The 26,433-nt window shown below is 40.0% G+C and overlaps 13 protein-coding genes across 13 annotated transcripts; 6 read left to right on the top strand and 7 right to left on the bottom strand.

Annotated features, from left to right (window-relative positions):
* Positions 1-291: 291 nt before the first annotated feature.
* On the top strand, positions 292-750 carry CUE4 (Cue4p; the record flags this gene model as incomplete). The annotated part of the gene is made up of 1 exon (XM_018367038.1): positions 292-750. One exon carries the CDS (start codon positions 292-294, stop codon positions 748-750), a length of 459 nt encoding a protein of 152 aa, XP_018219972.1.
* A 42-nt stretch (positions 751-792) lies between these two features.
* On the bottom strand, positions 793-2,208 carry CAC2 (Cac2p; the record flags this gene model as incomplete). Its single annotated transcript, XM_018367037.1, has 1 exon — positions 793-2,208. One exon carries the CDS (start codon positions 2,206-2,208, stop codon positions 793-795), a length of 1,416 nt encoding a protein of 471 aa, XP_018219971.1.
* A 629-nt stretch (positions 2,209-2,837) lies between these two features.
* On the top strand, positions 2,838-7,889 carry NUP188 (Nup188p; the record flags this gene model as incomplete). Its single annotated transcript, XM_018367036.1, has 1 exon — positions 2,838-7,889. The coding sequence occupies one exon, from the start codon at positions 2,838-2,840 to the stop codon at positions 7,887-7,889; it is 5,052 nt and encodes a 1,683-aa protein (XP_018219970.1).
* Positions 7,890-8,142: 253 nt separating this feature from the next.
* Positions 8,143-11,541, top strand: MDM1 (Mdm1p; the record flags this gene model as incomplete). The annotated part of the gene is made up of 1 exon (XM_018367035.1): positions 8,143-11,541. The coding sequence occupies one exon, from the start codon at positions 8,143-8,145 to the stop codon at positions 11,539-11,541; it is 3,399 nt and encodes a 1,132-aa protein (XP_018219969.1).
* A 242-nt stretch (positions 11,542-11,783) lies between these two features.
* On the top strand, positions 11,784-12,599 carry SEC65 (RNA-binding signal recognition particle subunit SEC65; the record flags this gene model as incomplete). The annotated part of the gene is made up of 1 exon (XM_018367034.1): positions 11,784-12,599. One exon carries the CDS (start codon positions 11,784-11,786, stop codon positions 12,597-12,599), a length of 816 nt encoding a protein of 271 aa, XP_018219968.1.
* Positions 12,600-12,928: 329 nt separating this feature from the next.
* On the bottom strand, positions 12,929-13,609 carry URA5 (orotate phosphoribosyltransferase URA5; the record flags this gene model as incomplete). Its single annotated transcript, XM_018367033.1, has 1 exon — positions 12,929-13,609. The coding sequence occupies one exon, from the start codon at positions 13,607-13,609 to the stop codon at positions 12,929-12,931; it is 681 nt and encodes a 226-aa protein (XP_018219967.1).
* A 464-nt stretch (positions 13,610-14,073) lies between these two features.
* On the top strand, positions 14,074-15,078 carry PML39 (Pml39p; the record flags this gene model as incomplete). Its single annotated transcript, XM_018367032.1, has 1 exon — positions 14,074-15,078. The coding sequence occupies one exon, from the start codon at positions 14,074-14,076 to the stop codon at positions 15,076-15,078; it is 1,005 nt and encodes a 334-aa protein (XP_018219966.1).
* Positions 15,079-15,230: 152 nt separating this feature from the next.
* DI49_3984 (uncharacterized protein) lies at positions 15,231-15,548 on the bottom strand (the record flags this gene model as incomplete). The annotated part of the gene is made up of 1 exon (XM_018367031.1): positions 15,231-15,548. The coding sequence occupies one exon, from the start codon at positions 15,546-15,548 to the stop codon at positions 15,231-15,233; it is 318 nt and encodes a 105-aa protein (XP_018219965.1).
* A 282-nt stretch (positions 15,549-15,830) lies between these two features.
* ZDS2 (Zds2p) lies at positions 15,831-18,725 on the bottom strand (the record flags this gene model as incomplete). Its single annotated transcript, XM_018367030.1, has 1 exon — positions 15,831-18,725. The coding sequence occupies one exon, from the start codon at positions 18,723-18,725 to the stop codon at positions 15,831-15,833; it is 2,895 nt and encodes a 964-aa protein (XP_018219964.1).
* Positions 18,726-19,420: 695 nt separating this feature from the next.
* On the top strand, positions 19,421-20,344 carry COQ5 (2-hexaprenyl-6-methoxy-1,4-benzoquinone methyltransferase; the record flags this gene model as incomplete). The annotated part of the gene is made up of 1 exon (XM_018367029.1): positions 19,421-20,344. One exon carries the CDS (start codon positions 19,421-19,423, stop codon positions 20,342-20,344), a length of 924 nt encoding a protein of 307 aa, XP_018219963.1.
* Positions 20,345-20,601: 257 nt separating this feature from the next.
* BUL2 (ubiquitin-ubiquitin ligase BUL2) lies at positions 20,602-23,349 on the bottom strand (the record flags this gene model as incomplete). The annotated part of the gene is made up of 1 exon (XM_018367028.1): positions 20,602-23,349. The coding sequence occupies one exon, from the start codon at positions 23,347-23,349 to the stop codon at positions 20,602-20,604; it is 2,748 nt and encodes a 915-aa protein (XP_018219962.1).
* A 1,059-nt stretch (positions 23,350-24,408) lies between these two features.
* On the bottom strand, positions 24,409-25,296 carry CTK3 (Ctk3p; the record flags this gene model as incomplete). Its single annotated transcript, XM_018367027.1, has 1 exon — positions 24,409-25,296. The coding sequence occupies one exon, from the start codon at positions 25,294-25,296 to the stop codon at positions 24,409-24,411; it is 888 nt and encodes a 295-aa protein (XP_018219961.1).
* A 264-nt stretch (positions 25,297-25,560) lies between these two features.
* On the bottom strand, positions 25,561-26,301 carry DAT1 (Dat1p; the record flags this gene model as incomplete). Its single annotated transcript, XM_018367026.1, has 1 exon — positions 25,561-26,301. One exon carries the CDS (start codon positions 26,299-26,301, stop codon positions 25,561-25,563), a length of 741 nt encoding a protein of 246 aa, XP_018219960.1.
* Between the last annotated feature and the right edge of the window lie 132 nt (positions 26,302-26,433).

The following is a 26,433-nucleotide window of genomic DNA, read 5'->3' as shown; positions in this document are numbered from 1 at the left end:
ATCTGTTCTTGGGCTCTCTCTTGGGCGGGCGCCGGTTAGAGGGGTAATCGCGTGGTAGATCGCTGTATTTATATTTACGCTTGCGCAGACGGGGGGAAGGGGGTCCCAGGGTGGCGGCAGCCCCTTGGAGACACCCCCTTCCCCTTCCCTTTGTAGCTGTCACTGTAGCCGCCGCGCGACCCCCCCTGCCCTCCGGGGCGGGCACCAGAGCTAGACACTTTCCGGCATACGCATACGTAATGGTGAGCCGCAAGAGCAGTCACCCGGTGGCCGCGCGATCCACCGGGCGCGATGTATGGGCGACCGAGACAAAACCAGAAACGCGCAAAAGGATGCTATAAACGTTGGGTGCTGGAATACCAACTGTACGCACGTTCACACAAACACACACACAAACACGCAAGGATGGACGGATCAACTACAGTGTTCATACTGGTCTTGGTGTGCATTTTCGTGTTCACCGTGCAGCGCAGGAATGCCAAGCAGGCGCCCACGCCCACGCGCACCGTGAAGGACACCGCTCCGACTCCCACGGTCCTTGCCACCGAGGAGTCCTCCTCGCCAGAGCCTCTGCMAGAAGCGCATGCCGCCCAGCGCGTGAACAGGAAAAGACCCGTCAACAAGGACATGGTCGAGATCGTGATGACCATGGCCCCGCACGTGCAGCAACAGAAGGTCGTGCAAGACCTCAGGGCCACCGGGTCCATCGAGCGCACCATGGAGAACATCTTCGCCGGTAAACTAGACTAGCATTTTTACGTACCGCACTACATATATTAATAAACAAGTATATCACGGGTCTACCGGTGTAGGCTGGATCCGCCTCTTTTTGTTATCGTTGTTGTTGCCGGCCGCGTTGTCTGCCTTTCTCACGGGCAACATGTTCACGACCCCACGCGAAACGGTGGGCGGGTTCTTGGCGGCTACGTCGTCGCCCGGTTGCGCCGCACGCAGCGCCGGCGGCTCGATCCTCGCACCAAACTGCGCTTGGGCGTCGATCGACACGTACGAGCAGAACCCGTCCGTGGACGAGACCAGCAGCGTCGAGCCGTCTCCGGACCACGCCAGGTCCGTGATCGGCGAGTAGTGTATGTTGCCCACCACGCACAGCGGCTCCCACGCGTCCGTGTCGAACACCAGCACCTCGTTGGTCGTCGCGATGGCAAACACCAACTTGTAAGGCAGTCGCAACACGCTCTGCTGACGCGTCGCATAGAACACGGGCGAGAACGCCACCATCAGCGCGGGCTTCTTCAAGAACGGGATCCTCAGCGCGGGCCTGTTCTTCACGCCGCCGCCGCCGTTTAACACCCCGGACCTGGTGTACACGTAGACGCAATTGGCCGCCTCGTCATCGCCCACCTTGTGCACTCCACTGGGCACCACCACCAGCCCGCCACAGGGCGAGATGCTGCAGCGCCGGAAGAACGAAGGCAGCGTCTCGTTATGGAACAGGTAGTTCGTCCGGGCCACGTCGCTGCCCGGAACGGGCAGCTCCGCCTTGACGATCTTGTTCTTCAACTTCAGACCCGTCACCATCCCCGCCGCGGACTGCACGATCTCGTACACGTGCAGCGACCGGTCCGCAGACTGCGACACGATAAACTGGTTCAGAGGGTCCCACGCCACGCCCTGCACGTAATGGCCGTGGTCCGCCTGGCCGCACACCAGCGTCCCGGCCCCGACGTCAAACAGCCGTATCGAGTTGTCCATGCATGCCACCACGATGTATCTGTTGTCCGGTGACCAGGCCAGGTCGTATATCTCTGCCGCGGCAGTGGCTCCGCTCCCGCCGCGCAGCCGCTTCCATACCACCCACTTCTCTTTGTTCTCGTCTGCGTCGCCCGCCTCAGGGTCCGCCCCAAAGGGCCTTGGCACGGCCTCTTGCTGCGCATCCGGGTCCTCCTGCTTCCACAGCAGAACCTGGCCATCGTCGCCGGCAGAGGCCAGCACGTCGCCGTGCGAGTTGAACCGGATCACGTTGATGGCCTGCTCGTGGTGCGTCAGCGACCCGAGGAAATCCATGCTCTYGATCTTGCGCACGCCGCGGGCCTGCTCCTCCTTCTCCTCCCTGTTCAGCTTCCATATCCGAACCTTGTTATCACCACCGGCGGTGAACAGCCTGTCGTTCGAGCCGTTCCGCTGGAACGTCAGCGTGTACACGGGCTGCGAGTCGTGCCAGTATATCTGCAAATGTGAAGCCTCCATCGCGTGCTGGAGTCCTGTGCGCTGCGTCGCTCCCTGTGTAGGCAGGCCTCGACACGTCCCTCCACGCTGTTATAATTAACCATTTTGTCAACTATGCTTAATTAGCGTGTTCGGCGGGCAACCCATGCAAAAACCCGCTTCTCTTCGCTTTTTCGAGGTTTTTTTTTTTCACCGCGCAGTATAAAAGGCTGCTCCAGCTTCTTTCCCATTCTTCTCCACTGGTCCAACACCAACATCCTCATCCATCCAGCATGGCGGACCCCGGTGCAAGCATGTACAGGGCGGACAGGCGTCCCCCGTCCACTCTTGCTTCGGAGGGTTTTCCACTAGCACATATGTCAAATTCCTAATTAACGTTTTATTTAAAAAAATATATCCGTCGTTTCTTAGAGCCGTAATTGTGCTGATATCAAACTCCAGGGAAGAATGCACAGCAAGCGATTGCTGGGCCCACTCGCGCCCGTGGCCACTCTCTCCGCCACGGGCGTGTCCGGGCTTTCTTCCCATACGCATCTCTTTTTTTCCATGCTTCTTATGAGTAGTTAGTTAATTGGTCTGCATGTAGGTGCGACCGCTCCGGGTAAACCCTCTCCCAGAGCGCACCAAAAATTTTCTTGTCAAACAAACATATGCTTATAAACGTCTTGAACCACTCGACGAAACACAATTTTAGCCTAGCCATCCCTTGCCGCCGCCAGAAGAAAAGGACTCCACCAGCCATGGCTACACACTCAATTGGGAATCCCGCTCAGGAATTATCCTTCACTTACGTCGCCAACTTCATCAACGATGCTGCTGCTGATGTTTCCGCTGTGGACGCTAGCCAACTGGCTCAAATAAGACAGTTTTTGAAGACGCATAAGGCAACGCTCATCCAAGGTGTTTCACAGCCAAAGCCGGACGTAGTCGCACCACGCGGTGACAATAAACTGCGCTCCTTAATCGCACATTTACTGCAGATAAACGTCGATGATGATCCGTCGTTTGCTCACTCTGAGGACCCTGGCCTCGCTGCTCAGCTCTTTATATCCGAGAGGTCGTCCAAACTACACATCCTGTACTCGCTTCTCGTCCACCCAGATATTGACCCCGATGTACACTCTTTCTTTGCCAACGATAAGTTCAACATAGCGGAAAGGCTGATCTCTTTAATAGCGTCCATCATGCAGACGTACGACACTACCACGGCGTCGGTCTTGGAGCAAGGCCGGATCGATGATCAAGACAGTGTCACGTTAGATTCACTGGTTCAATTGAAGAATTTCTCCGATTTGAAGCTTGTGTTGCTAATCCTACAGATTTTAAACTTGCTCATCCTTAATACAAAAGTACCCGTAGGAATCGTCAACCAATGGTTCCTTCAATTTCAAAATCAATTCGTCGAGTTTATCAGACACGTCGGCTCTCCGGAAAAAACCATCGACACTTCTTCATCGCAGTTTTATAAGTTTCAGAATTTCCAAGACCTGAGTTACCTTTCAAAAACGCTTGTTTCCAGAATATCGTCCCTAACAGCAATCACGACCATTTTGATGCTCGGGCTTAACACCGCAGTAGCTCAATTTGACCTTCAATCACCTTTATATTCCGATTCACGCACTTTCGAAACCATCAACGCCGCTTTGGAAAATGATTTAACAACCAGTATCGTGAACGAAGATCCCGTTTTCCATCCCATGATCCATTATGCTTGGTCCTGCATACTCTACCATAGACTAGCATTGCAACAATCAGAATCATTGGAAGATCCAGAAATAGCCAAATTTGCGCAATTTGCCGAATCACGAAACATTTTCCCTGAATTGGACACTTTGGCAGAAGTATTATCGTTTGATCCCACCTACACTACCATCATTACAGTTTTTTTGGAATTCTCTTTGAACTTCATCCCTATAACAGCATCCACTTCTCATGTTTTCGCCAAGATAGTTTCAAAGGCCCCAAGGCAATTTATTGAAAATTTCTTGACGAATGACACTTTTGAAGACAAACTAAGCATCCTAAAGGCTAAATTGCCGCTATTAAACGAATCACTTATCCCCTTGATAAATCTATCATTAATCGATACGGAATTTGCCAATTTCGAACTGAAAGATATTAATTCGTTCGCGATCTCCAAAAATAGCTTAAACGACTTGGATTACGATTTGATAGCAGACATAACAGCATCATCTTCGTTTTCCTCTTCGGATATCATTATACCTGATTTGATAGAATTGAAATCCGATTTGCTAGTATCGCCCCCTCTAGAAAGAGATAATTCCAATAGTTTAATGTCGATACCGAAATCTACAAAGGCCAAAATACTTTCCATCAAACAACAACAGCAAGAAGATAATGGCCAGCAGCCACCTATGACTTCAAACCTGATCATCTTTCTTTACAAATATAACGGTTGGTCTCTAGTGGGTAGAATATTACAAAATCTACTACATTCGTATACGGAAAAGGGTACCCAATTGGATCACTCACACCATGAACTGATGATATCCATAATAAAATTAATTGCTAATGTCGTGGATCCAAGGACAACCTTGGAGAGATCAAATGAAATATTATCAAGCTTGTCGAGTTCTCTAGACACTACAAGCAGCGCTCTAAATAACGCGTCGATCATTCAAGTAATTTTTGAGATTTTCGAAATTTCACTACAAAAGAAGGATTATAATTTAATAGTGAAGTGTTGCGAATTTCTGACAATGCTCACACCAAATTACCCCCATTTGGTCTCTTCTTATTTGAATAGATCAGAACTATTGGATAAATACGGGAAGACAGGTCTTTCCAATATGATTCTTGGTTCGGTTGAATTATCAACAGGCGATTACAAATTTACTATTCAATTGCTTAAACTAACAAACATTTTCATTCAAGAATCCTTATCTCTGCAAAACAGTCATATCTCCAAAAGGACTAAAATTGATATTATCAACAAGCTGGTCCTACATGCAGTCCATATTTTTGAAAGCTATTACAGTTGGAAATATAATGACTTCCTACAAAAATTCGAAATCGCCTTCCATTTGACTTCGATTTTTTATAATGTGCTTCACAACGTTTTCACCATGAATCCATCTCAAAAGGATCAACTGATTACTTTTCCCTCAGCAAATAAACTGTTGCAGGTATTTCTAACTCCTATGGACTCCATCGACTTGGCCCCAAATACTCTGATGAATATTCTCATTTCGCCATTGGATGCCACAACTAAGATTTTGGGAGACAAGATCTTAGGCAACCTATATTCCAGATTGATGAATAACTCTTTTAAGTTATGCAAACTCTTGATTTCCATCAGAGGTAGTAATCATGACCTAAAACCAAGCAACCTGGAAAAACTGATTTTCATGAACTCCTCAAAATTGATCGACGTTTACACTTTACCAAATTACGTTTTTCTGAAAGCTCAAATCATAGAACTACTAAGTTATTTGGTGGAAGCGCCTTGGAATGACGAATATCCGTTTTTGTTATCCTTCTTGGGAGAATCTAAGTCAATGAAATTTTTAGAAGAGGTCCTATCTGATTTGAATTCTCCTGTACAAAATTGGGGCCTTTTACAAAATCTTTACATTTTCTTCACGACTTTACTAGAGAGCAAACAAGATGGGTTATCAATTCTTTTCTTAACCGGCCAATTTGCCTCTAACAAAAACAGTAATGATGAATCGTCCATAGATAAGAACAAATCAATTTTAACTGTTTTACAAAAAAATGCTCTACTGCTAGACTCGATGCCCGAAGAGGTCAGTTGTAAACTTTTGGAAACAATCACATATGTTTTAAACACTTGGACAAATTCTAAAATTTTCATCAAAGACTGCAAATTCGTGGATATCTTATTGAACAAATTGAAGAACTCCAAAACTTTGTTCCAAAAGAAAGAAAATTTGACTCGTGATGAGACTATTCATCTTATTAAGAAATACAAATTAGTCTCGAGAATTGTAGAAATTTTTGCATTGTACATTTATAACTCAAACGATTCAAATGCAAAAATTCTAAGCTTTTTGAACCAAGCAGATTTATTTGAGCTAGTCAGTCATTTTTTCCAAATTGATGGGTTCGATAAAACGTTTCATGATGATTTGAATCTCAAATTTCAAGCTCAATGGCCTAGTCTGGAATTAAAATCATTTCAAAAAATTCCCTTGTCAAAAATAAATGAAAACGAGAATTTCGGTTACGATATTCAATTATTAGATCTAGTATTGAAAAATGACCCTAATTGGTGCGAACCTAGCATCAACCAGAACGATTTTAGAAAAGAAATCATCGATGCTTCATTAAATTTACAGTATGTGAATTACGAAATATCTACTGCAAAGGCTTGGGGTGCGTTAATCACCACATTTGTTAAGAGGAGCCCAAATCCACTAAGTGATAGCTTTATTGACCTAGTGGCGCATTTCTTACAATTGAATATTGAATTTGGTTCAGACAAACAGCTATTTACTCAAATATATTTGGAAAGGATTGAATTGGCGTTTTATATCTTGTATTCTTTCAAGCTATCAGGGAAGTCACTGAATGAAAGGAAAATAGTTGAACTATTAAACAAGATTTTTATAATTTTCAAATCTGATGAAATTGATTTTATAAAGATGATTGGCGGATCTTTCAAAAACAATTTCTATAGACCTCTATTAAGATCCGCCCTAATCCTTTTAGAGTTGGTCACTACGGGTGATCATTTTATCGAGTCAGTATCTGATCAATTATTGGAGTTTTTTGAATCGGTATTCAGCAAAGGTGTTTACTTGATACTATCTAACATCTTATGCCAGATTAATAAGTGCTCTACAAAGAGCCTAAATGCGGACCATGCCACACAGATTGCCAACTTGGAGGAAAATACTCAAGATTTACTTTTATTACTATCGCTGTTCAAGAAAATCACGGATTTGAGTCCTTCTAAGAAATTCAATGTTATCTTAGCATCATCTTTAAATGAGGTAGGGACTTTGAAAGTAATTTTAAACTTATATTCAAGCGCACATTTGGTTAGAATTAATGATGAACCAGTGCTTGGGCAAATTACTTTGACTTTTATCTCTGAATTGTGTTCGATTGAACAAATTGCCGATACATTTATCAATAGTGGACTGTATACTGTTTTACTGGAAAGCCCACTGTCGGTGGCTATACAGCAGGGAGATATCAAACCTGAATTATCGCCCAGACTACATAACATTTGGAGCAATGGTCTGTTGTCTATCATCCTATTGTTATTGAGTCAATTAGGCATCAAGGTTTTACCTGAGACTTGCCTCTTTGTCTCATATTTTGGCAAACAAATCAAATCAACAATATACAATTGGGGCGATAACAAATTAGCGGTATCAAGCTCATTGATAAAGGAAACCAATCAATTGGTTTTGTTACAGAAAATGTTAAACTTACTAAACTATCAAGAACTGTTAATTGAATCTAAGAACTCTGATGATAAGGATAGAGTCGTAGAACTAGTCATTGGTTTAGATTCGGATTATGATAAGAAAAGATTAAGTGCAGCACTAAGCAAATTCTTGACGCATCCAAAGTATTTGAATTCGAGAATAATACCCACCACTCTGGAAGAGCAACAGCTTTTGGAAGATGAACCAAAGAGACTGGAATTCGTCAAGGGTATAAGCAGAGATATTAGAACATTGCAAGATTCGCTATTCAAGGGCGCTTGAGTTACTCTGTAAATTATGTAAAGCTACATACAATAATGATACGCAACCCAATCCAACTTTGTATTTAAAAACCAGTATATACAGACCGTTATAGTTTTATGGATTTTTACTGCTTCTTTATTCTTTTTTTTTTCAGCGCAGTATTGAACTCTACAAAAATGTAAACAAACACAATGCATAAAAGAGTAAAAGATTCTCTGGCTTTGGAAAAGCGCCGTAAGTGCATACGTTTTGCATTTTGATATGGTATCGTATGCTCACTCTTTTGCAACAGTTTCAATTGGTTTTAGTTTTGTTTTGCTTGGTACTTATGATACGATGGTCGATAGCTGATTTTCTTTTGGGATTTCTTTTCAGCATCTTCATATTTGGTTACCTCGTACTCTTCAAATCTTTACCTGACCCACCAGAGGTTCAGCCAAAATTTGTTGGCCTTGTGCCTGAAAAGCCAAATGCTGTGAAGGTAGAGAGAGAATTAAGATCAGCTGAAGAATTCATAAGTGAAGGGAATGCGCAAATTGGTAAAGAATTGGAGAGTATTGTTGACTTGATCATTAAGGACTTCGTAGAGTCCTGGTTCACGAAAATCGACCGAAGCGCTGATGCTGAATTTCTGAAAGTCATGAAGTGGAAATTTCTACAGACGCTCCTAGTAGTAAAGGGGAAATTAATGAAGAACGATAGTGCCAGTTTAATTGTTTTGAAACTGTTACCTATATTCAATAAACACTTCAGTACTTTCTGTGACGCAAGAGAAGCTGTATTGAGCGATTTGACTCTTGAAAGACAAAAAGCAGCTAATATTGATCTACAAATTGCTGTAGAATTTAATAAAAACTACAAGTTACATAAATCATTATCATTGAAACCCAATGCTCTTGAGAACGAAATTGAAGAGTCCATAAGGAAATCTGTGATTGGACTTCTCCCATATATTTTCGATAACGATGAGTTGGATTCACTGTTTGTTTTCACGTTAATGACAGAAGTGCTCACTACATGCATTATTTCCCCACTAATCATCAAACTTAGCGATCCAGATAATTGGAACTTGAAAATTGTTAGCATTTCACAGAACTACTTTGAAGAGAAAAATAAAGTTCATAAAATAAGAAGAATGCTAAGCAAAGAATTACAAGACCATAGGAATGCGATCAATGACGTCACAAATAAAGACGTACGAGATTCCTCCAACGAAAAGTTGGAACTCAGTGTTAATTATACGGGGAAACAGTTCGAGCATTACCTCAACCGGCTTGACTCTATGACAGATATAAGTGACATCAAGTATGTTGCATTCTCATTAGCTCTCAAGATATACCAATTGAAAGATATTGAGCATTTAAGCAAAGAAGACTTGAAATACAAGAAACGTTTATTACTCTCCTTGAATTTAATTGAATCGAAATCATCATATTCCGATTCGGGAACCAAAACCGAAAACGAAAGAACTGTAAGGGACAGCAATTACTCAGACTTGAATATGGATAGTAGAATAGTTCTAAAGGAGATGAATTTATTTTTTAGCGCGATCACGTTAAGAGAAATTATAGATGACAGCAAGTGCCTCCCATTTTTCAAGTCGTTTTTAGAAAGTGTTTCTAAATCCCAGGGTAGCACGTTTTTAGAGTATTCGCAAACAATTGAATCATTCAAAAATCCCTTAGAGGATGCCACATCTGAGGACATAATTTCTGGATATTCTGGAATTAACAATATTCAGCTACAAGAAATTTCTTCGAAATTTTTTCAAAACGATAACTTACAAAATATGAAATTGCTGGATGAGGGATTGGTAAGAAACGTGATCCTTTTCACAGGTTCTTTGCATATGAATAACGACGAAGAGACATTTATTCTAGCTCGAAAAAGTGTTCTTTTGCTACAAACAGAAGCTATAAAATATCTAGACGATAAGCTTTTACCATTATTTAAGAGTTCGCCTTTCTTCCTCAAAATGTTATCAACACCAGACATTATTTCGACTGACATATACGTTCATTTTCTGACCATGAGTAGCAGTGATAACAACGCAAAACAAAACAAAGCTATAAGGGAGACTACAAAGATAGATTTTATGAACCCTGTTAGAATTTTTGCAAACCCTGGCATTACAGACGCTTTAGACAATATAGTAAATGGATCTGATTTAAAGCTAGATAAAGCAAAAAAAAGCGCAAACCCACAATATTCACAATTGTTTGGATCAGATAACAATAATATCTTTAAAGATAAACTCTTTGACGATGACAATGATAACACCTCTGAATTTTACCTCGCCGAGGATCAGTTGGATTTACCGCATAGTGTAGGAAAATCTAGCACCTCCAGTAAAAATTGGGATTCGATCCATAGTCAACACTATGGCTCAAATAATTTTAGGGATAATATAGCAAGTTTAACTATCTCAATTGACCAAATTGAGAAAGAACTAGAATTGTTAAGGCATCTGATTCTGAAGGCAGATTTAACCAATAATCAAACGCAGTTAAAAATTTTGAAAAAATCACAAAGGACCTTATTAAAAGAACTAGAAATGAAAGAGCTCCTGAAACAGCAATATATGGTTCAAGAAAATGCTAACAGTTTGTTCAGAAAGACTAAAATTTACATCAGGTCTTACTTTAGTGAGGGTTCTAGTAAAAGTCTAACCGAAATAACGTACTATATCATAAACATTCATCATTTTAATAACGGGCAAGTAAGTTCATGGGATATGGCAAGAAGATTTAATGAATTTTTCGATTTGAACGCATACTTGAAAAAAAATTATAAGCCTTTGATGAAACAACTGCAAGATCTGTTTCCATCAAAAGTAAAAATGTCGTTGAAATATCACGTCACAAAGACATTACTTCATGAAGAAAGAAAGCAAAAGCTGGAAAAATATTTGAGAGAGTTGCTGTCTATTTCTGAAATATGCCGAGATGATATTTTTAGAAGATTTTTAACTGATCCCGCTTCATTCAGACTAGACAAAGACTATATGCATGATGATGTATTGGAAGAACGGCCTCATGAGTTGAATAGCAGTAGTAATAGTACGAGTAACAGCAGCTCTGTTGTAGATCTACAAACCAGCAAAGACGACGAAGAATTGAATTTTTATGAAGATGAAAGACACTTTTTTACTGATTCTGGGTATCCTTTCTATTCGCAAAACAAATCTTTTGTTAAGCAAATATGCGATCTATTTATTTCATTATTCCAACTGAATAAAGCGAATTCTGGCTGGTTAAGAGGCAGAGCTATAATCACTGTTTTACAGCAACTTCTTGGCAGTACCATCGAAAAATACATAAAGGTCAGTATTCAGAAATTGAGGTCAGAGGACCAAACGCTTGAAGCCATAATCGGATTTAAGAATATGCTATGGGGTGATAATGGCTTGTTAGAAAGGAAAAGAAATGAAACAACAGAGCCAGTAAGAACGAAAGGTGAAAAGTTAAGGACAGAAAAGGATGCTTTAACGAGCCTTCAAAGGCTTTTCGCCGAGATTTGTGGGCGTGTAGTCGGTCTAAGAGACTCCCATGAAGCTGCTGGTCGAGTTCATGCCATGCTCCAAAATCCTTACTTAAATGCCAGTTTATTATTGGAGGCGCTTGATGCAGTTTTATTAGATATCATATGTACTGATGAACATGAAAACTAAGTAAATATTTTGAGCAAGCCAGCAAGAAAAAGCACATTGGAGCGCACATTAGAGCAATATGAACTGATTAATTTTCCAGCTTCTTCGTAAACAGTTTCTTTCTTTCAAGGATAATCTTCAAAGTATTCATTTTTCACGCTTTTATAAACTGAAAAAAAAAAGTTCATTGATTCAACAAGCTAGGACTAAAGTACGAAATCAAAGAAGAATAAGGTAAAGAAATAAATCATTATAGAAGCAATATGCCTAGATTAGAAGAAATTGACGATTTCAACGATATTGATGATCTCGATATGGAGTTGGCTGAGTTGGATCCCTCTTTGAGAACGCCGATAGCTCCAAAGATAACGACTACAGTGGTAAGAAGCCAAGACCAAGAAGAACCTGCCCTTTTCCCAGGCATGAATAGTAATACAAATGACAAAATTAACGATGAAAAAGAGCAACTAAGTTTTATCAATCCCAAAACTGGTAAAGTTGAACGTTCTGAGGCGATTTCCAAAAAAGATTTAGAAGAAGTTAAAAGATTTCAGATACTTTACCCTTGCTACTTTGACGTGAACAGATCGCACAAAGAAGGTAGACGAGTTCCTAAGGAGCTGGCAGTTGAGAACCCGTTAGCAAAGACTATGGCAGATGCCGTTCGTGAACTAGGAATACTATGCATTTTCGAAGGTGAAAAGTGTCACCCACAAGATTTTGGTAATCCTGGTAGAATTCGTGTTCTTTTCAAAGAAAATGGGCAATTAGTTGGTGGAGCCACTAGATTTAAAGGTGGGAAGAGGCAATTGATGAAAGCTGTTGGCGAATACATGAAAAGAAATCCAACTACCATTGAATGTTTAAGAGAAATTCCATATGGTCCTGATTTTGATAATATTGAATTCAGGAAAATACCTCGTGTAAAGGGTTTCAAGATGAACGAAATCGTCCCACTACACAGCCCGTTCTTAATGGGTCATCCGATGACAAAATCTGTCTACGACGCTCCTCAGGTAACTACAGCGGAGAAATCATTCAAGGCACCAAAGAACAAATACAAAGTTGTTAGAAGATGATTTTTTCTTTACTCTCTCCATGTATATGGTATGTATATTTATGCTGTTTTTTTAAATTTCTTACATCAAGTTGAGTTCATTAATGTTATGCAATCTAATCCGGTTGTAGTTGAACATAAGAGAGAATTTGAATATAATTATTAGTAAGAGGAACAGACAACAAAAAATATAACAGGAAAACTCTCTCGTTCTATATATATGTATATATATACATATATATATATACTTCGTTTTTTATATATAGAAATCAGTGGTGTGCATGGATCGTAGTAACGAAGACTAATAATTTTTAAAAAGAGATAAAGAAATCAATTAATAAAAAGATGATTTTATGCGGAAGCACCGTAGGTTTGAAGGTATTTTTCAATCTTGCTTTTTTCTTCTGCCGTTATTCTGCCTTCCAAGTACGTGATTATGTGAATCAAAGAAACGATGCTCAAGACAGGAATACCGTATCTTTTGCTAACGGTTTGAGTGGCACTCAAACCTTCTTTATCTTCAGTACTCACGACTTCTTGTCTATCTAGGGCAATGATGGAGCCGACAACTTGACCCTTAGCATTTCCAATAATTTCGAATGCTTCATTAATGGCAGTGCCAGCGGTCATGACGTCATCGATTATTAATATTCTTTTGTTTTCTAGAGTAGAGCCGACAATAATACCACCTTCACCATGATCTTTGGCTTCCTTTCTGTTAAATGCATATTGAATGTTTTGAAATTTGGAGCCACCAATCTCCGCTAATTTCACACAAACAATGGCAGCTAGTGGGATACCTTTGTAGGCAGGACCAAAAATTACATCAAACTTCAAATCAGATTGTATGATGGCGATTGCATACGCAGTAGCTAGATTGGAAAGCAATTTACCGGTATTGAATAATCCTAAATTGAAGAAATATGGTGATTCTCTACCTGATTTCAACTTGAAAGAACCAAATCTCAGGGCTTGACATTCAATGGCTAACTCTAAAAAGTTCTTTTGGTAGTCTTCCAACATAATAGGCATTGTGATCAATTTTTATATATTCAGCAATACGCACCCGAAATTAAGTTGGTAATATATCACAGAAACAAATACTTTAGCGAAAATCTTGAAAGAGTCCTATTCGAAAATATAAAAGCCTGTTAATAATGAGAAGTTTCTTTTATTAAAGAAAACGGAACTTAAACTTGGAACAATGATTGAAATACCCCACAAAATTTCTCCCAAAAAAAACCGCAGTGCAACTCTCTTTTAAAATGAGTTCAAACAATAAAAACTGTTAAAAACCTTCTTCTGATGATGAGATCAAATCTTCAAACATTGATATCAAATCAAAATGCTCTTTGTTTTGGTTATTCAATATGGAAAATGTTTGAAAAATTTTCAATTTAAGTCACTCAGAACGAACGGGATTGTCATGTTTAAAGGAATGATGAAGAATAAACACTAATCCCAAAGAATTGGAGAAGAAACTAAGGCTGCTATCGATGGATGAGGACAAATTAGATGCTAGATTAGGGTCTATCAGGGACTCCTTGCGAAAGAAGACCAAACTTGCGTCGAGAAAAGCTAAGGAAACCCTAGCACAGCGAGTTATTACTAAATGGAGGTATAGGAAGAAAGCTTATGACGGGAGCTCAATGCTCCCAGAAAGGTGCAAAAATCGTGTCCAATTGTTCGACGATTTAGTACATGAAAGCTCTAGTGATTTTGCTGGGTTCCAATTACATGACTCGCAGGCCATGTTGGAGCGAATATGTTTGACCCAAAATTATACGAGACTCATGCTCATTGAATGGGACGTTCGGTGGGTCAATCCGCTAACTTTAGCATCGAAAGGTTGGAAACCATATCAAGGACAATCCAGGGCCCAGGCGGTCTTTAAGTGCTGCTGTTGCCACGCCATCATGTCGATGCACTTATCAAAGAATGATGACAGTACCGCTGATTACAACAGGAAGTTGAATGAAAAAATATGGCATTCGAATGTTATCAATAATCATCTAGATCAGTGTCCGTGGAAAAGAAATCAATTCGACGTGAACAAAGAATACCATTTAAGTTCACAAACACTTATTATAGACATTGAGAGAATTTATACAGATATTGAGAAGATAACATCCGGATTAGAAATATTCAATCTGAAAAGGAACTCATCCCGTATATTTTACTATTTGACTGAAAAGAACATGCAAAAACTGGCCAGTTTTTTCAATTGTAACGACTATTCTCTTCTTGGACTGTTGCTTCTCGGTTACACGAAATTCGAGAAAGAGGATTTGGTCCAGTGCACAGCCTGCTTTCACCGGGCATCTATCAAAAGGTTGGAACATACAGATTTTAATGGACATGCTCTGTGGTGTCGATATTACAACAAAGAACTGCTGTCCATCATGTTGCTGGAGTTGATTGATGAGAAGGACAATGCAGCTACAAAAATGAATGTAGAGGAAAGACTAAATAAATTAGAGATTGTTCTACAAACTTTATAAAATAATGAAAATACACTATTCAACTTACCGTGCATGTGTACGTGTCCCTGTATTGATGCACAACCTGTTTCTCTCTCTTAGTTTTTATGCACGTACGTATACACAACAACCATATTAACCCAAATGCAAAACCTAAAATGATCTTTATCATTTCAGACATTTTCTTCGACGAATTTCTTTACCTTTTCGACAACATCCTCAATTTCTTTATCTAGCATAAGTACAATTAAACCATCACTGCTAATTTCATATTTAATATGACCTTCGTTCGGTATACAAATTTCAGCGTCAAATTTATCAAACCAAACGTTTAGTTCGTCTAGTTCATCAACCTGAAATGGTAACATTAACTCATCGACAAATTCATGCATTTTCCCTGGCTTACCTTTGATGAATTTTTCATCTTCTTTAGTTATTTTGGTATCGTCCTCTAGTAAGACGAGCATACGGTACATATTGTTTTTTGACATTTTCTCTCTCTAATATTTTACAGTGTATACCGATACAGAATCTAGTCGCAGGACAGTCTTACTATTATGATTTGGTCACCAATTGGTTTACTACGAGATGAGATGAGATGAGCTTTTCTTCAATATTGTGAGAAAAATAGAAAAAAAAGTATTGAAATTTCGTAGACAATACCACAACGTTTTTCGTGATAATAATAAGGTCAGTGCCAAAAATGTGCACTATTAATACCTTAAATACGTGTCATTATGTGCATATATATCAGACTTACCAATATGTATGAATTAAATATCCGGGATCAAAATTGTACCATCGGAGTCATTCTTATCTGTCATTGCCAGCGCGGAATCACCATTGAATACCGCATTTTCACTGCCTATTTGTTCCATGTACAAAGTATGATTGACCAAATTCAAATAAGAGTACATGAAGTTACTCAACAAAACCTGTTGTCTTAGTTCTCTCCCCGGATCACTGAGTTTCAAGTGGCTGAGTCTGTAGATCGCTCTTTCGACGTTAATACCTAGTCGATGATCAAACATGATCACTGTGGAGTTTGTTATCATTGGCAGTGGGAAACCAAAGGCGCTATCTGTGAATTTAATCGGTGCGTTTGGATATTCTGGTGTAACAACATCTTCAAAGGTTAGTCTTTTTGGAAGTAGGGTAGATATTTGAGGTGCGAGAGTTGGGACGATAACTTCCTCCTCTTCATTGACGGTCTCGTTTGGTTCGGTTGCTGGGTCTTTACCCATATTAGCACTCGCCTCGACGCTATAATTAATTTCGCCGCCACTGATATCGAACGAATCGTCGCCATCTAACTCATTTATGGTTTCCACGACCGATTCAGAACTGTGATTAGTATTACCGCCAGAAAAAATGTTGGAATCAGCTGGGCTTTCTACAACGAGTTCAATTTCAATTGCCGTATTCAAACTTTCGGAAGAAGCGGTTTCAACAGGTGATGAAGGGCGATCTTGTACCACTTCGATTTGTTGAGATTTTTTTTTGGGGCTTTTTCTGAATTTAGATAAACTTGAATGCGAAGTCTTCTTTTTTAGTTCCTGTTTGACGTTTTTCTTGATTACCTTGGCATCCGATTTGGAATTTTTATTATGCTGCTTCCTTTTAAATAGTCTGACAAGTCTCTTTTCTAGCGATTGCTTCTTATGCGCACTTGGTTTGTCGTCATTAGGCAAGCCTCGCTCTTTCTCCACTGCCGCAGATGCTGCGGATTCAGATGAATGTGACGGAGATAGTGAAGTGACTGAAGATGTAACCACCACCGACTTCGACTCATCCGATTGCATCTGGAATATTGGCGAATGCCTATTCTTGGAATGATTTATTCTTTCAGAGGCACGTTTAGTAGACTTTGCTCTTCTAGATACGCTTAAGTTAACAAAATCGGTTTTTTCATCTCCAACGCAATCTCCATTTTCTTCTTCATCATCTATCACTTGCTCATAGGCACTATCGTTATTAGCCAAGTTTTCATTCGTGGAGTTCAACCATGACCAGCCATGGTTTGGTTCGTTAATGTTTACATCTTCATTCTCGCTGGAAGCTATATCCTGATCTAATCTTTCTGAAATCATTGAGCCTGCATTATTTGGTTTCACCAAAACACTATTGTTAGAGCTATCTGTGGACAAGAAACTACTATCTTGGGAAATGGATGCATGTGTCAAATCTTCTTCGTCTGAATAGTAGTTGGTGCTATCGACGTATTTTGTATTTTCAGTACCCCAATCAGTGCTTGTTCTTCTGTAATGTTCGAAAATCTCTTGGAAATCGTTCAATGGAGCTTGATCTTGAGGCGGTTGTATGTAGGATGCAGGCGATGATGCACTTCTACGGTCGTCATTTGCTTTTACATTCATTGAGTTGTTAGGCCTTGCTGTTGGCGGAAGTTCACTGTTGTCTGATCTGATTTTATACGTGTTGAATTTAGATCTTCTCAAAGATCTCTCCGGTATGGTCAGCCCGCTCTTATTGAACATATTTGATGCAAACTCATTGTCATTTTCGATTTTATTGTTGCCCAAATGAAGGCTCTCATTAGTGAATGAACCGGACATGCTCAGGCTTCTTGCGAGAGTGATCGCATCTGAATCTGTCAAACCGGCATTATCGGAGATCTTGGTTAATTCTTCAGTGATTTCCTTCAAAGACACAGACCTTATGGTTTTGGCTTCGAGTGAAGATATTCGTTTCTCCGCTTGATCGTGTCCCTGGACCTGTCTCTGCCTATCCGCAGCAGAAGGTTCGTCATCGAATTTGGTATAGGATGTTTTCAAGTGAGAGGGTCTTCTAACTATAGAACCCGAGCGCTGCCTATTGGAAAATACATGGCTATTACCCAGATCCGATTTTTTTCCATCAGGATCTTGATCTGTGGTTATTTGAATGTTTTGCAAAGTATCCTGGACTAGTTCTAAATAATTTTCGGGTTTGACATTCGGATGTTGGTTGGCAGGAACCCACAATAGGTTTTGAGTTAAATTGGCCGTACTTGAGTTGTGATCTTCTGCCACGTCCAAAATCTCGTCATGTGCAAACGATTTAACCCCACTCAACCTTCTGTTGCTGGATGTTACTCTCGCAGAATATGAAGTTGAAGAAGAGGCATTCCTGGAAGTCTTTTCCTTCTCCAAAGTCTCTTCATCATGCAAATACTCTGTTTGAGTCACATCAATGCTGTCGTCCACATTAGTAGCATTACCATCCTCATACTCGTCATCTTCATCCTCTTGTCCTTCCCCTTGTTCTTCTCCTTGTTCTTCTCCCTGTTCTTCCCCTTGCCTTTTTTCCAGTTGTACAGTGTTTAGTTCATGCAGCGATTCTTGTATTGATTCCTTTGAGGACTCTGAGGAATATGAGTTTCTACCGCTTACCTTAAACTCCAATTCAGGGTCAATGACCAAATCCATCGAACCTATGGACAATCGTTTCAAATTTTTAACGTTCTGGATTTCCGTGTCCAAAGATTTAGCAGCAATCAACACGTCTGATTTCCTCTTCTCGAGGAACTCCTTCTTGGACAGCTGTGTCTTCCTCATCCGCCTTACTTGAATATTATTGTTATTATCTTTGCAATTGTTGATATTTTCTATGGTATCATGCCCATGCTCGTCCTGTACACGGTCTCTTTGTACATTTTCCATTAGTATCATGAAATTTTGTTTGACTCAGTTTATTGGGCAAATGAGAATCAACGCCAAAATAGCAGCCTCTACCTCTCCTAACACTGTTCTTCGAGGCCTTCTCTAGCTCCCACTTGCACTGTTATGATCTAACCAAGATGAGATGAAAACAAAAATAGTACGTGGCGCGTTACCCGCACAACGCGTTAGTCATTCTATTTGTTAACCATATACACAGGTAAACACGTCTGCGGGTCACCGTGGCTGGGCCGAGCACATCTGCTTTACATTCTAGTCGGAGATGGAATGCTAGAGGGATCATCAGTCCGTCTCCGAATGTGCTATGGTTTTGCGATTTCTGTGTAATTAGTTGAGGTTTATTTTTAGACCAAGAAGACAAAAAAAAATCGAATCGAATCGAATCGAATCAAAGTACCGTCGCATTGAACAGGTCCTCAAACTCGCCCACCGTCATCTTGTTGGTACTAGATACTGGGCTTTTTGCAAGTGCATTTTAAATTAAAGATTTTTCTGAAAAAGGCAACGCCCTGTTGCCTGCAATTCCAAAAAGGGAAAATAGTTTCCGCATTCGGCAAAAGCTGGAATTGAAAAAAAAAAAAAAGGATTAAGTTAGAAGCTATAAGGATATCTGCCATTCTCGCTCCTTAAATTGGCACTATTGAAACTACAAAGGGAACAGCACAGACTGTAGCAAGAAAGGTATCATGTTGCTGTCTTCACGGATCGTTCGAAGCTCACTGGTCACTGCCCCACCAAGGCTGTCTAGGTTTTTCACCCAAGCGCACAAGGTGTGCAAGGAAGAAGACCCCATTGCCCCTCCATCGCCCACAACTCAACAAACAGAACCGAAGTACACGCATTTCGGCTCGAAGACTGTTTTGAAGTCCAACAAGCAGAAGCTGGTTGGTGATGTTTTCTCTTCCGTAGCCAATCGCTATGATTTGATGAACGACGTCATGTCGTTGGGTATCCATAGATTATGGAAAGATCATTTCATCAACAAATTGGACCCGGGGAAAAGACCAAACTCTACCACACCCTTGAACTTCATTGACGTGGCTGGTGGTTCCGGTGATATTGCCTTCGGATTACTGGACCATGCTGAGTCGAAATTCGGGGACACCGAATCTACAATGGATATTGTAGATATCAACGCTGACATGCTTAAAGAAGGTGAAAAGAGAGCCATGGAGCAAAAAAAATACTTCAAAGACCCCCGTGTTAATTTTTTGGTTTCCAACGGTGAAGTTCTCGAAGAAATCGAGTCTAATTCCAAGGACATCTACACTGTTTCCTTTGGTATCAGAAACTTCACTGACATTCAAAAGGGTTTGAACACTGCCTATAGAGTTTTGAAACCAGGCGGTATCTTTTATTGTTTGGAGTTTTCTAAGATCGAAAATCCGTTAATGGACTTGGCTTATCAACAATGGGCTAAAGTCTTGCCTGTCATGGGATCCATGATTGCTAATGATTACGACTCTTATCAGTACTTAGTGGAGTCTATTGAAAGATTTCCAGACCAAGAGACGTTCAAATCCATGATTGAGAAAGCAGGGTTCAAATCTGCTGGTTACGAAAGTTTAACTTTTGGTGTATGCGCTATCCATTGGGGTATTAAAGTTTGAAATGAGTGGAACACACCTAATGAAACAAAAATCCTTACTATCTGTCTTTTTTTTTCTTTGAGCTGTCATACCTGTGAGGGAATATATTTGCAAATTTTGTTCCCAAAGTATATATAAAAAGAAGAAGAGAAAATATAGTGACTGTACATAATAATAATAATAGTAGWATTAATAGGTATATCGAATGGTTAAAAAAATATTCCCCCTTCTATTAGTGGTTTGTGAACAACCAAGTTCTTAAAATCTGTGTCGTCTGTTTAGATTCGTAATTTCTTCACGTCGACAGGAATATCTACTTTCATGGAACCTAAATGGTTTTCAAATTTGATATTCACACGGATGCAATAAAACCTACAACACAAACAAGTTTCAAAATTAGGTACTAAAGTTTCTTTGATGTTGGGATTTAACTTCAAATTAACCGTTACATCTCTCTTGTACTGTAGAGGCTTAACTTTTTCCCAAGTATGCACAATCTGCTGGGTAAATTTAGTAGCCGTGGATGCGCCGTTACTGAATGTCGCCTGTAAGAAATTGTTGTTGGATGTTGCCAAAGAAGAATTGCTGCCTCCCTTTTTGGAAATGATATCTTCATTTTCCTCTTCAAAAGTGTGAATCTGCTTCTTGAAAATGTCATGCAAATCAATAACATTAACTTTTAAGCCAGCTAAACTGTCAACATCATTGTTTAATTGGTCAGATACAAAGTTCGTGAATAACAATTCTCTTGGAATAATCTGATCTCTATTTCTGTTGTAAAGTTCATTTAGCTTCACATTGTTTTCTTCAAATTTTTTACGATATTCCTGAACTTTTTTCTGGAATGCCGAGAATTTTGTCTTCAATYCATTTAGCCTATTCTCGTTCATTAACAATTCTGTACTGAATTTAATAGGAATAGAGTTATCGGATTTTGCTGTAATAACTACAAATTCTGTCGTTACAGAGCTTATCTCAGGAGGTTTATGTTCAGCACTGTTATTCGATTGGATACAAGTCAAGTTTACATCCAATTTAGTTAGTGGTTTCTTCACTCCCTCTGGAAGCAAATTCATTAACCTTTGCCAGTTTTCTTTTTCTTGTTCACTCTTGGCTTCAAATCTATTAGTTTTCCTCAACAACGATGGTGACCAATAAGGCAATGCAGATTGTGGTTTTTTAACTGATAAGACAATTAACCCAGAATTATATGTATGTGGGGCTGCCGATGAGCCTGTTTCTGAGGAACTTAAGAAATGAGAAAACAAGCTTGAGTTTGATTTGTTTTTGTTCTTAAATTTATAACGTAACTCAGTCTCAACTAAATTCTCCTTTGGAATCATATTTTTGGAGTCATATGATGGTGATAGGTTGGCGGCATCGTCTATTCTATTATTAATGTGTAATTGATCCATCTTGCGCCTTAGTAATTCATCCGAATCCAACTCTTCATTGCCGTCCAAAGTCCCGCTGATATCTGTATCATGGATATCTAAATTGGAAATTGCCTCATCTAAATCCAGCTTTTTGAAAATCTTGTTTAAAGCTTCAAATCTATCCTCGATCAACCTTTCCAAATCCTTTAGTTGTCTCAAACATGTCTTTTCACTTTGTTCATTAGTAACACCGGCAAAAGGGAAAGGCATGACTCTTAAGTTGTATTCTCTCTCCTTCATAATATTCAATTTGGAAGTTCTTTTATCTTTACCAACAATTTTGGCATCAATGGTATAATTTATGGATAGATTATCATCTGCCATATCCAACGTTAAAATGGGCGAGCCCTTTGTACCTAGATGTCCACAGCCAAGGACGCTATTAACCTTTATGCCGGAATACTTGCAATTATTCTTATATTTGTCAATTCCAAAACTTGGCGGTAAGAGACAGTGAGAAAATTGCTCTTGTTTACATGTCACATCTAACAACTGTGTGGGCAACTTGAACATGAAAAATTTCTTGTATTTTGTATTTGGCTTCAGTTCTCTACTATTTGAAAGTCCAATAATGGCATCATCAAAATCTCTTTCTCCTGGAACAATATTTATACCTGTACTTGGGGCAATGTTTGTATAGGACCAAGATGCGCTCAAGTCGACCATTCTTAAAAATCTCTTTAAAGTTCTTTTCCCCTTTTGGCGATCAATTACTGATATATATGCTTCTAAGGTAACGTAAAACATTTCAAATTTCAAAGGTTGAGGAGATCGATTTTCAATCAAACAATAACCATGAATAATATCACCGGAAGTATATTCTTTCAATATGGATTGTTCCTCAGGACGCTCGTGAGGTATTGATGCTGTTTTCGTTATTCTTATATCAACTTCAACGGGAGTGGTCATTTTGGGTAATGTGTATAATTTATCTATAAAAATATTATCTGAGTCGTTTAGATCATCTTCAAATGGTATTTGGCTAACATTAGTCTCTGACAAAGAATGGCGTGGTTGGCCTGTGGTATTTAGTGTAAGATGCTGCGTTTGTAAAGGATGTAGGTTGGTAAGTGAATGAGTAGTGCTACTATTACATGTATTTTCAGGTTCTAGTACCGCTGTTAATGGTGATCTTTCCACAGAATTATCAGTGGTGGGTAGTATAGTCATTCTTTGTGTACGTACTTCCTGATAAGAAGGTGGAAAATCATGCCTATCCGGATCGACGTTCCCTTGAGGAATATGTCTGTGCAAGGCATTATACATTTCAAAAGATGGTAGGACGTCCACCAACATGTTTGCTCTATGAAGCAGTGTTGATTTGGTACAGTCCATTTCTAATAGGTTTTCTTCTTGCTCCTGTCGCAAACGGTCCAAGTTGGTAGTTGAAGCGCTGCGTACTTCATCTTCCCGATTATCAATGGCGAGTGCTGAGAGGTTACTATTTGGATTATGTGAAGTCTCTGTCGAGTTCCTTGATGCTTGTTGTTGGCGTTGCTTTCTTAACAAATGAATATTGTCTTCTGTGGAAACAGATTTTAAAGGTGGTCTCCCATTTTTCCTTGATGAAGTGGAGAATGTGAAAGTCATTTCAAGATTTTTGTTCTCCCCAGAGAATATCTCAAAGCTGCTGTTTCGACTGTAAATTCGTTAACCACAACAGGCAACAATCGTTTTCTGTTGAAAATGTTATAAGGGCCAAACTAGCTAGTGTCGAACGGACAAAGATAAAGATTAGAACCACTTCTAAGCTTGCTATTATCTTTCAATTTGTTGAACAATTATCGAAAATTTTCTTATTAGGTGATGATAGCTCAAAGAATAAAAAAATACAAAAAAAGGCGAAGGGCCTAACTACCAAAAACAGGGCGAAACAATCCGAGGCGACTAAATTTAGGAACGGGGAAAGCGAAAAGGCCATAGCCGTGTATAACAAAAGTAAGTAAAGGCTTCGATGAGTAGTTGGATTTCTCTTCTCTTCAACGCGCATAAGAAAGTGTGGTCATAACAATCCTACCGAGGTTTCCTTGGGCTACTGGCAGGTTATTTTCTTCCAGTTCCTAAACTTGTAATCAGGCACATTCTCAACCCATTTCATGAAGACGCTGTAATGGGTGAAATCACTTCGAAAGAAGAACAAAAAGAATTTTTAGCAGTTATTTTTGGGTTTCGCATGTGAATTCGAGGAACTTTCACTCAACAAAGTCTGAGTTCAAAAGCCTAGTAATCACTGTGTACAATTAACTCGAATGCGAGTTCAATAGGTCCACAAAAGGAAAAAAATCCAGAAATAAAAGGTGGTAGGAAGCACCTTACTTCCCTGAATTGCTTGATTTCCCTGTTGATGAAATATTCTTGTAAAATGTGTCAGTAAAAAGAGATAATGACTAATTCTAACGCGTGGCCGTCTTACTCACGGTGATTTATCGTGCCCACTGCAACAACGCTGCCGGTTGCTCATATACCATAATGCCACTGGGTGGCAAACATTGTTTAGAACAATATAAACGGAGAGAAATTAGCCGCCAATGCTGAATATGCCCTTTGTTTTCTTCCTAAATCCAGAGAAAAAGATATCAGTTTTACCCGCACTCATTTATATATACAAAATGTTGTATTAATGATATATAGATATATAATCATAAAATATTAGTACATGTATGACGCCTTAGCGATTTCATTCAACGTCTTGATATTTTTATAGTCGACTTTGTCGAACCCGGGATCAGCAGTTTCAAAATGCGTCCACAACGTTTCAAACTCGGTTTCGTCTAGGATGTCGTTGGTAGGCCTTTCAATGTACCAGCTCGTTTCCTTTGATCTCTTGTGTGATTCTCTGTCTGACTCCATCCTGTGCAATACAATGTTTGTGTTTGTTGGCAGTGTTTGTAATTCTGGGTTGATGGTGATAGCATCGGCATCAAACTGTTGGAAGAAAGCCAGCTTTTTCAAGTCCCTGTCTTTTAGCAGTGTTTCTGTTCGCTGCAACGAGTGTTTGTAGTCTTGAACGGTCCTCTCAGTCTTGACGCTGTACCAGGTAGTTGCGTCCGGGTTTGTGGCCTCTGATGATGTGGACACGATGGTGGTGTCGAACTTGATTAGCCTTGACAAGTCGAGGAATAGCTCCTTGCAGCTGGTCAGGTTTGTGAGGGATTTCCAGTCGTTGCAGGGCAGGCACAGCTCAAAAACCAGATCCACGTCCATTAGTAACACTTCATTCAACACTTTGGCGATATTGGTACTGGAATTGTAGTGGGGATACAAGTTTTTTATTATTCTAATGTAGTATATCACCACATTCAATCTGTCCAATGGGTCCATCTTCAAGGTAGTATCGAACAGACACTGGTGGAAGTCTTCATAATGATGTCTGTAGTTTCTTAAATAGAACTGTATGGGGTCATTGTTCAATTTCGGTTGCGATGACGGTGGTGTACTTGTCGATGACGATGTGGTGGAGTCCCTTGTCTTGTGTAATGTTTTTTGCAAGTTTTTCAGCACCTGAATAAACTGTAGTCTAGCCTCTAGGGAGTCCATGCCGGTGTTTGGTTGCAGTGCTTGTATTGTTTTTCCACTCAAGTAATCGCTTAGCTAGGTTTTTTCTAGTTTTTTGAGTGTGCTTAATTAGAAAAAAAAGTGCATCTTGAATTAGTACTGAATAAGAGCTCAGTTTTGAATATACATTGCTTAAAAAATACATATAAATAAATACGCATATATATATATATAATATCTATGAATTTTTTCAAATGGTTGTAATGTGGCATATACGTATGTTTTAGTGGTATGCTGGAATGGATGTCATATTGTTGTGTTTTTCTCCGTAGTTTCCGTACTCTTTGTGATGTGGGTTGCTTGCGGTTGTGGTTGTGCTTGGTTCGGTGGCGCTGTGCTTGCAGACAGATCAAGGTATGGTTTCACAATGAATGGCCGTTGCAAGTAGTTGTAGGGTCCCATTAGAAAAGAAGACAGGGAGTCTTGATTGTTTCCATTAATGTTAAAGTTCATGTTCATGTTCATGTTGACGTTACCGCCGTTTGAATTATGGTTATGGTTATGGTTTGCATTTGAGTTTGAATTCATTTGGCCGGCAGGTTGCCCTGTTGAAGACAACAAGATCTTGTGAGTGATGAACGGCTTAGGAGGGACCACGTCCACCCTCTGCTGCTGCTGCTGCTGCTGCTGCTGCTGCTGCTGGTATTGGTATTGATACTGCTGATCCATCAATGACTGCTGGCTGTAATCCATAGATGGAGGCAATGGGGCCGCTGCTGCCACATGCGGCGGTGCTGTTGTTGGGTTATGAGCTGGGTGAGAAGACGGGCTATGCGTCAACTCTCTCAATGCGTCTACAGCCTCCATATCCCTGGAACTGATGGGACGCGATTCCTGATCCTGTTGGGACGCATCGGCGTCTCTACCTCCAATATCTTGCCTCCTCCTTCTACCACTGCCCGGCTTTCTTCCCTCTCTTAACGTCTTGCCTTTTCCTGGCTTTCTGCCGCTACCAGGCTTCCTTCCTTGTGCCAAAGTTTTTGCCATCGCCCACTGTCGTGCTCCAATGCAATTCAGACCACTTCGCAACTACGCCAGATGATCTGTCCAAAACTACACTGACAATAATTAGAAATTATTTTTTTTTTTCATTTTCTTTCCAAAACTCATCACCAAAAA

The sequence above is a fragment of the Saccharomyces eubayanus genome, chromosome XIII (genome assembly GCF_001298625.1).
Source record: "Saccharomyces eubayanus strain FM1318 chromosome XIII, whole genome shotgun sequence".
NCBI lineage: Eukaryota > Fungi > Ascomycota > Saccharomycetes > Saccharomycetales > Saccharomycetaceae > Saccharomyces > Saccharomyces eubayanus.
This window is presented reverse-complemented; position numbering and strand designations above follow the sequence as displayed.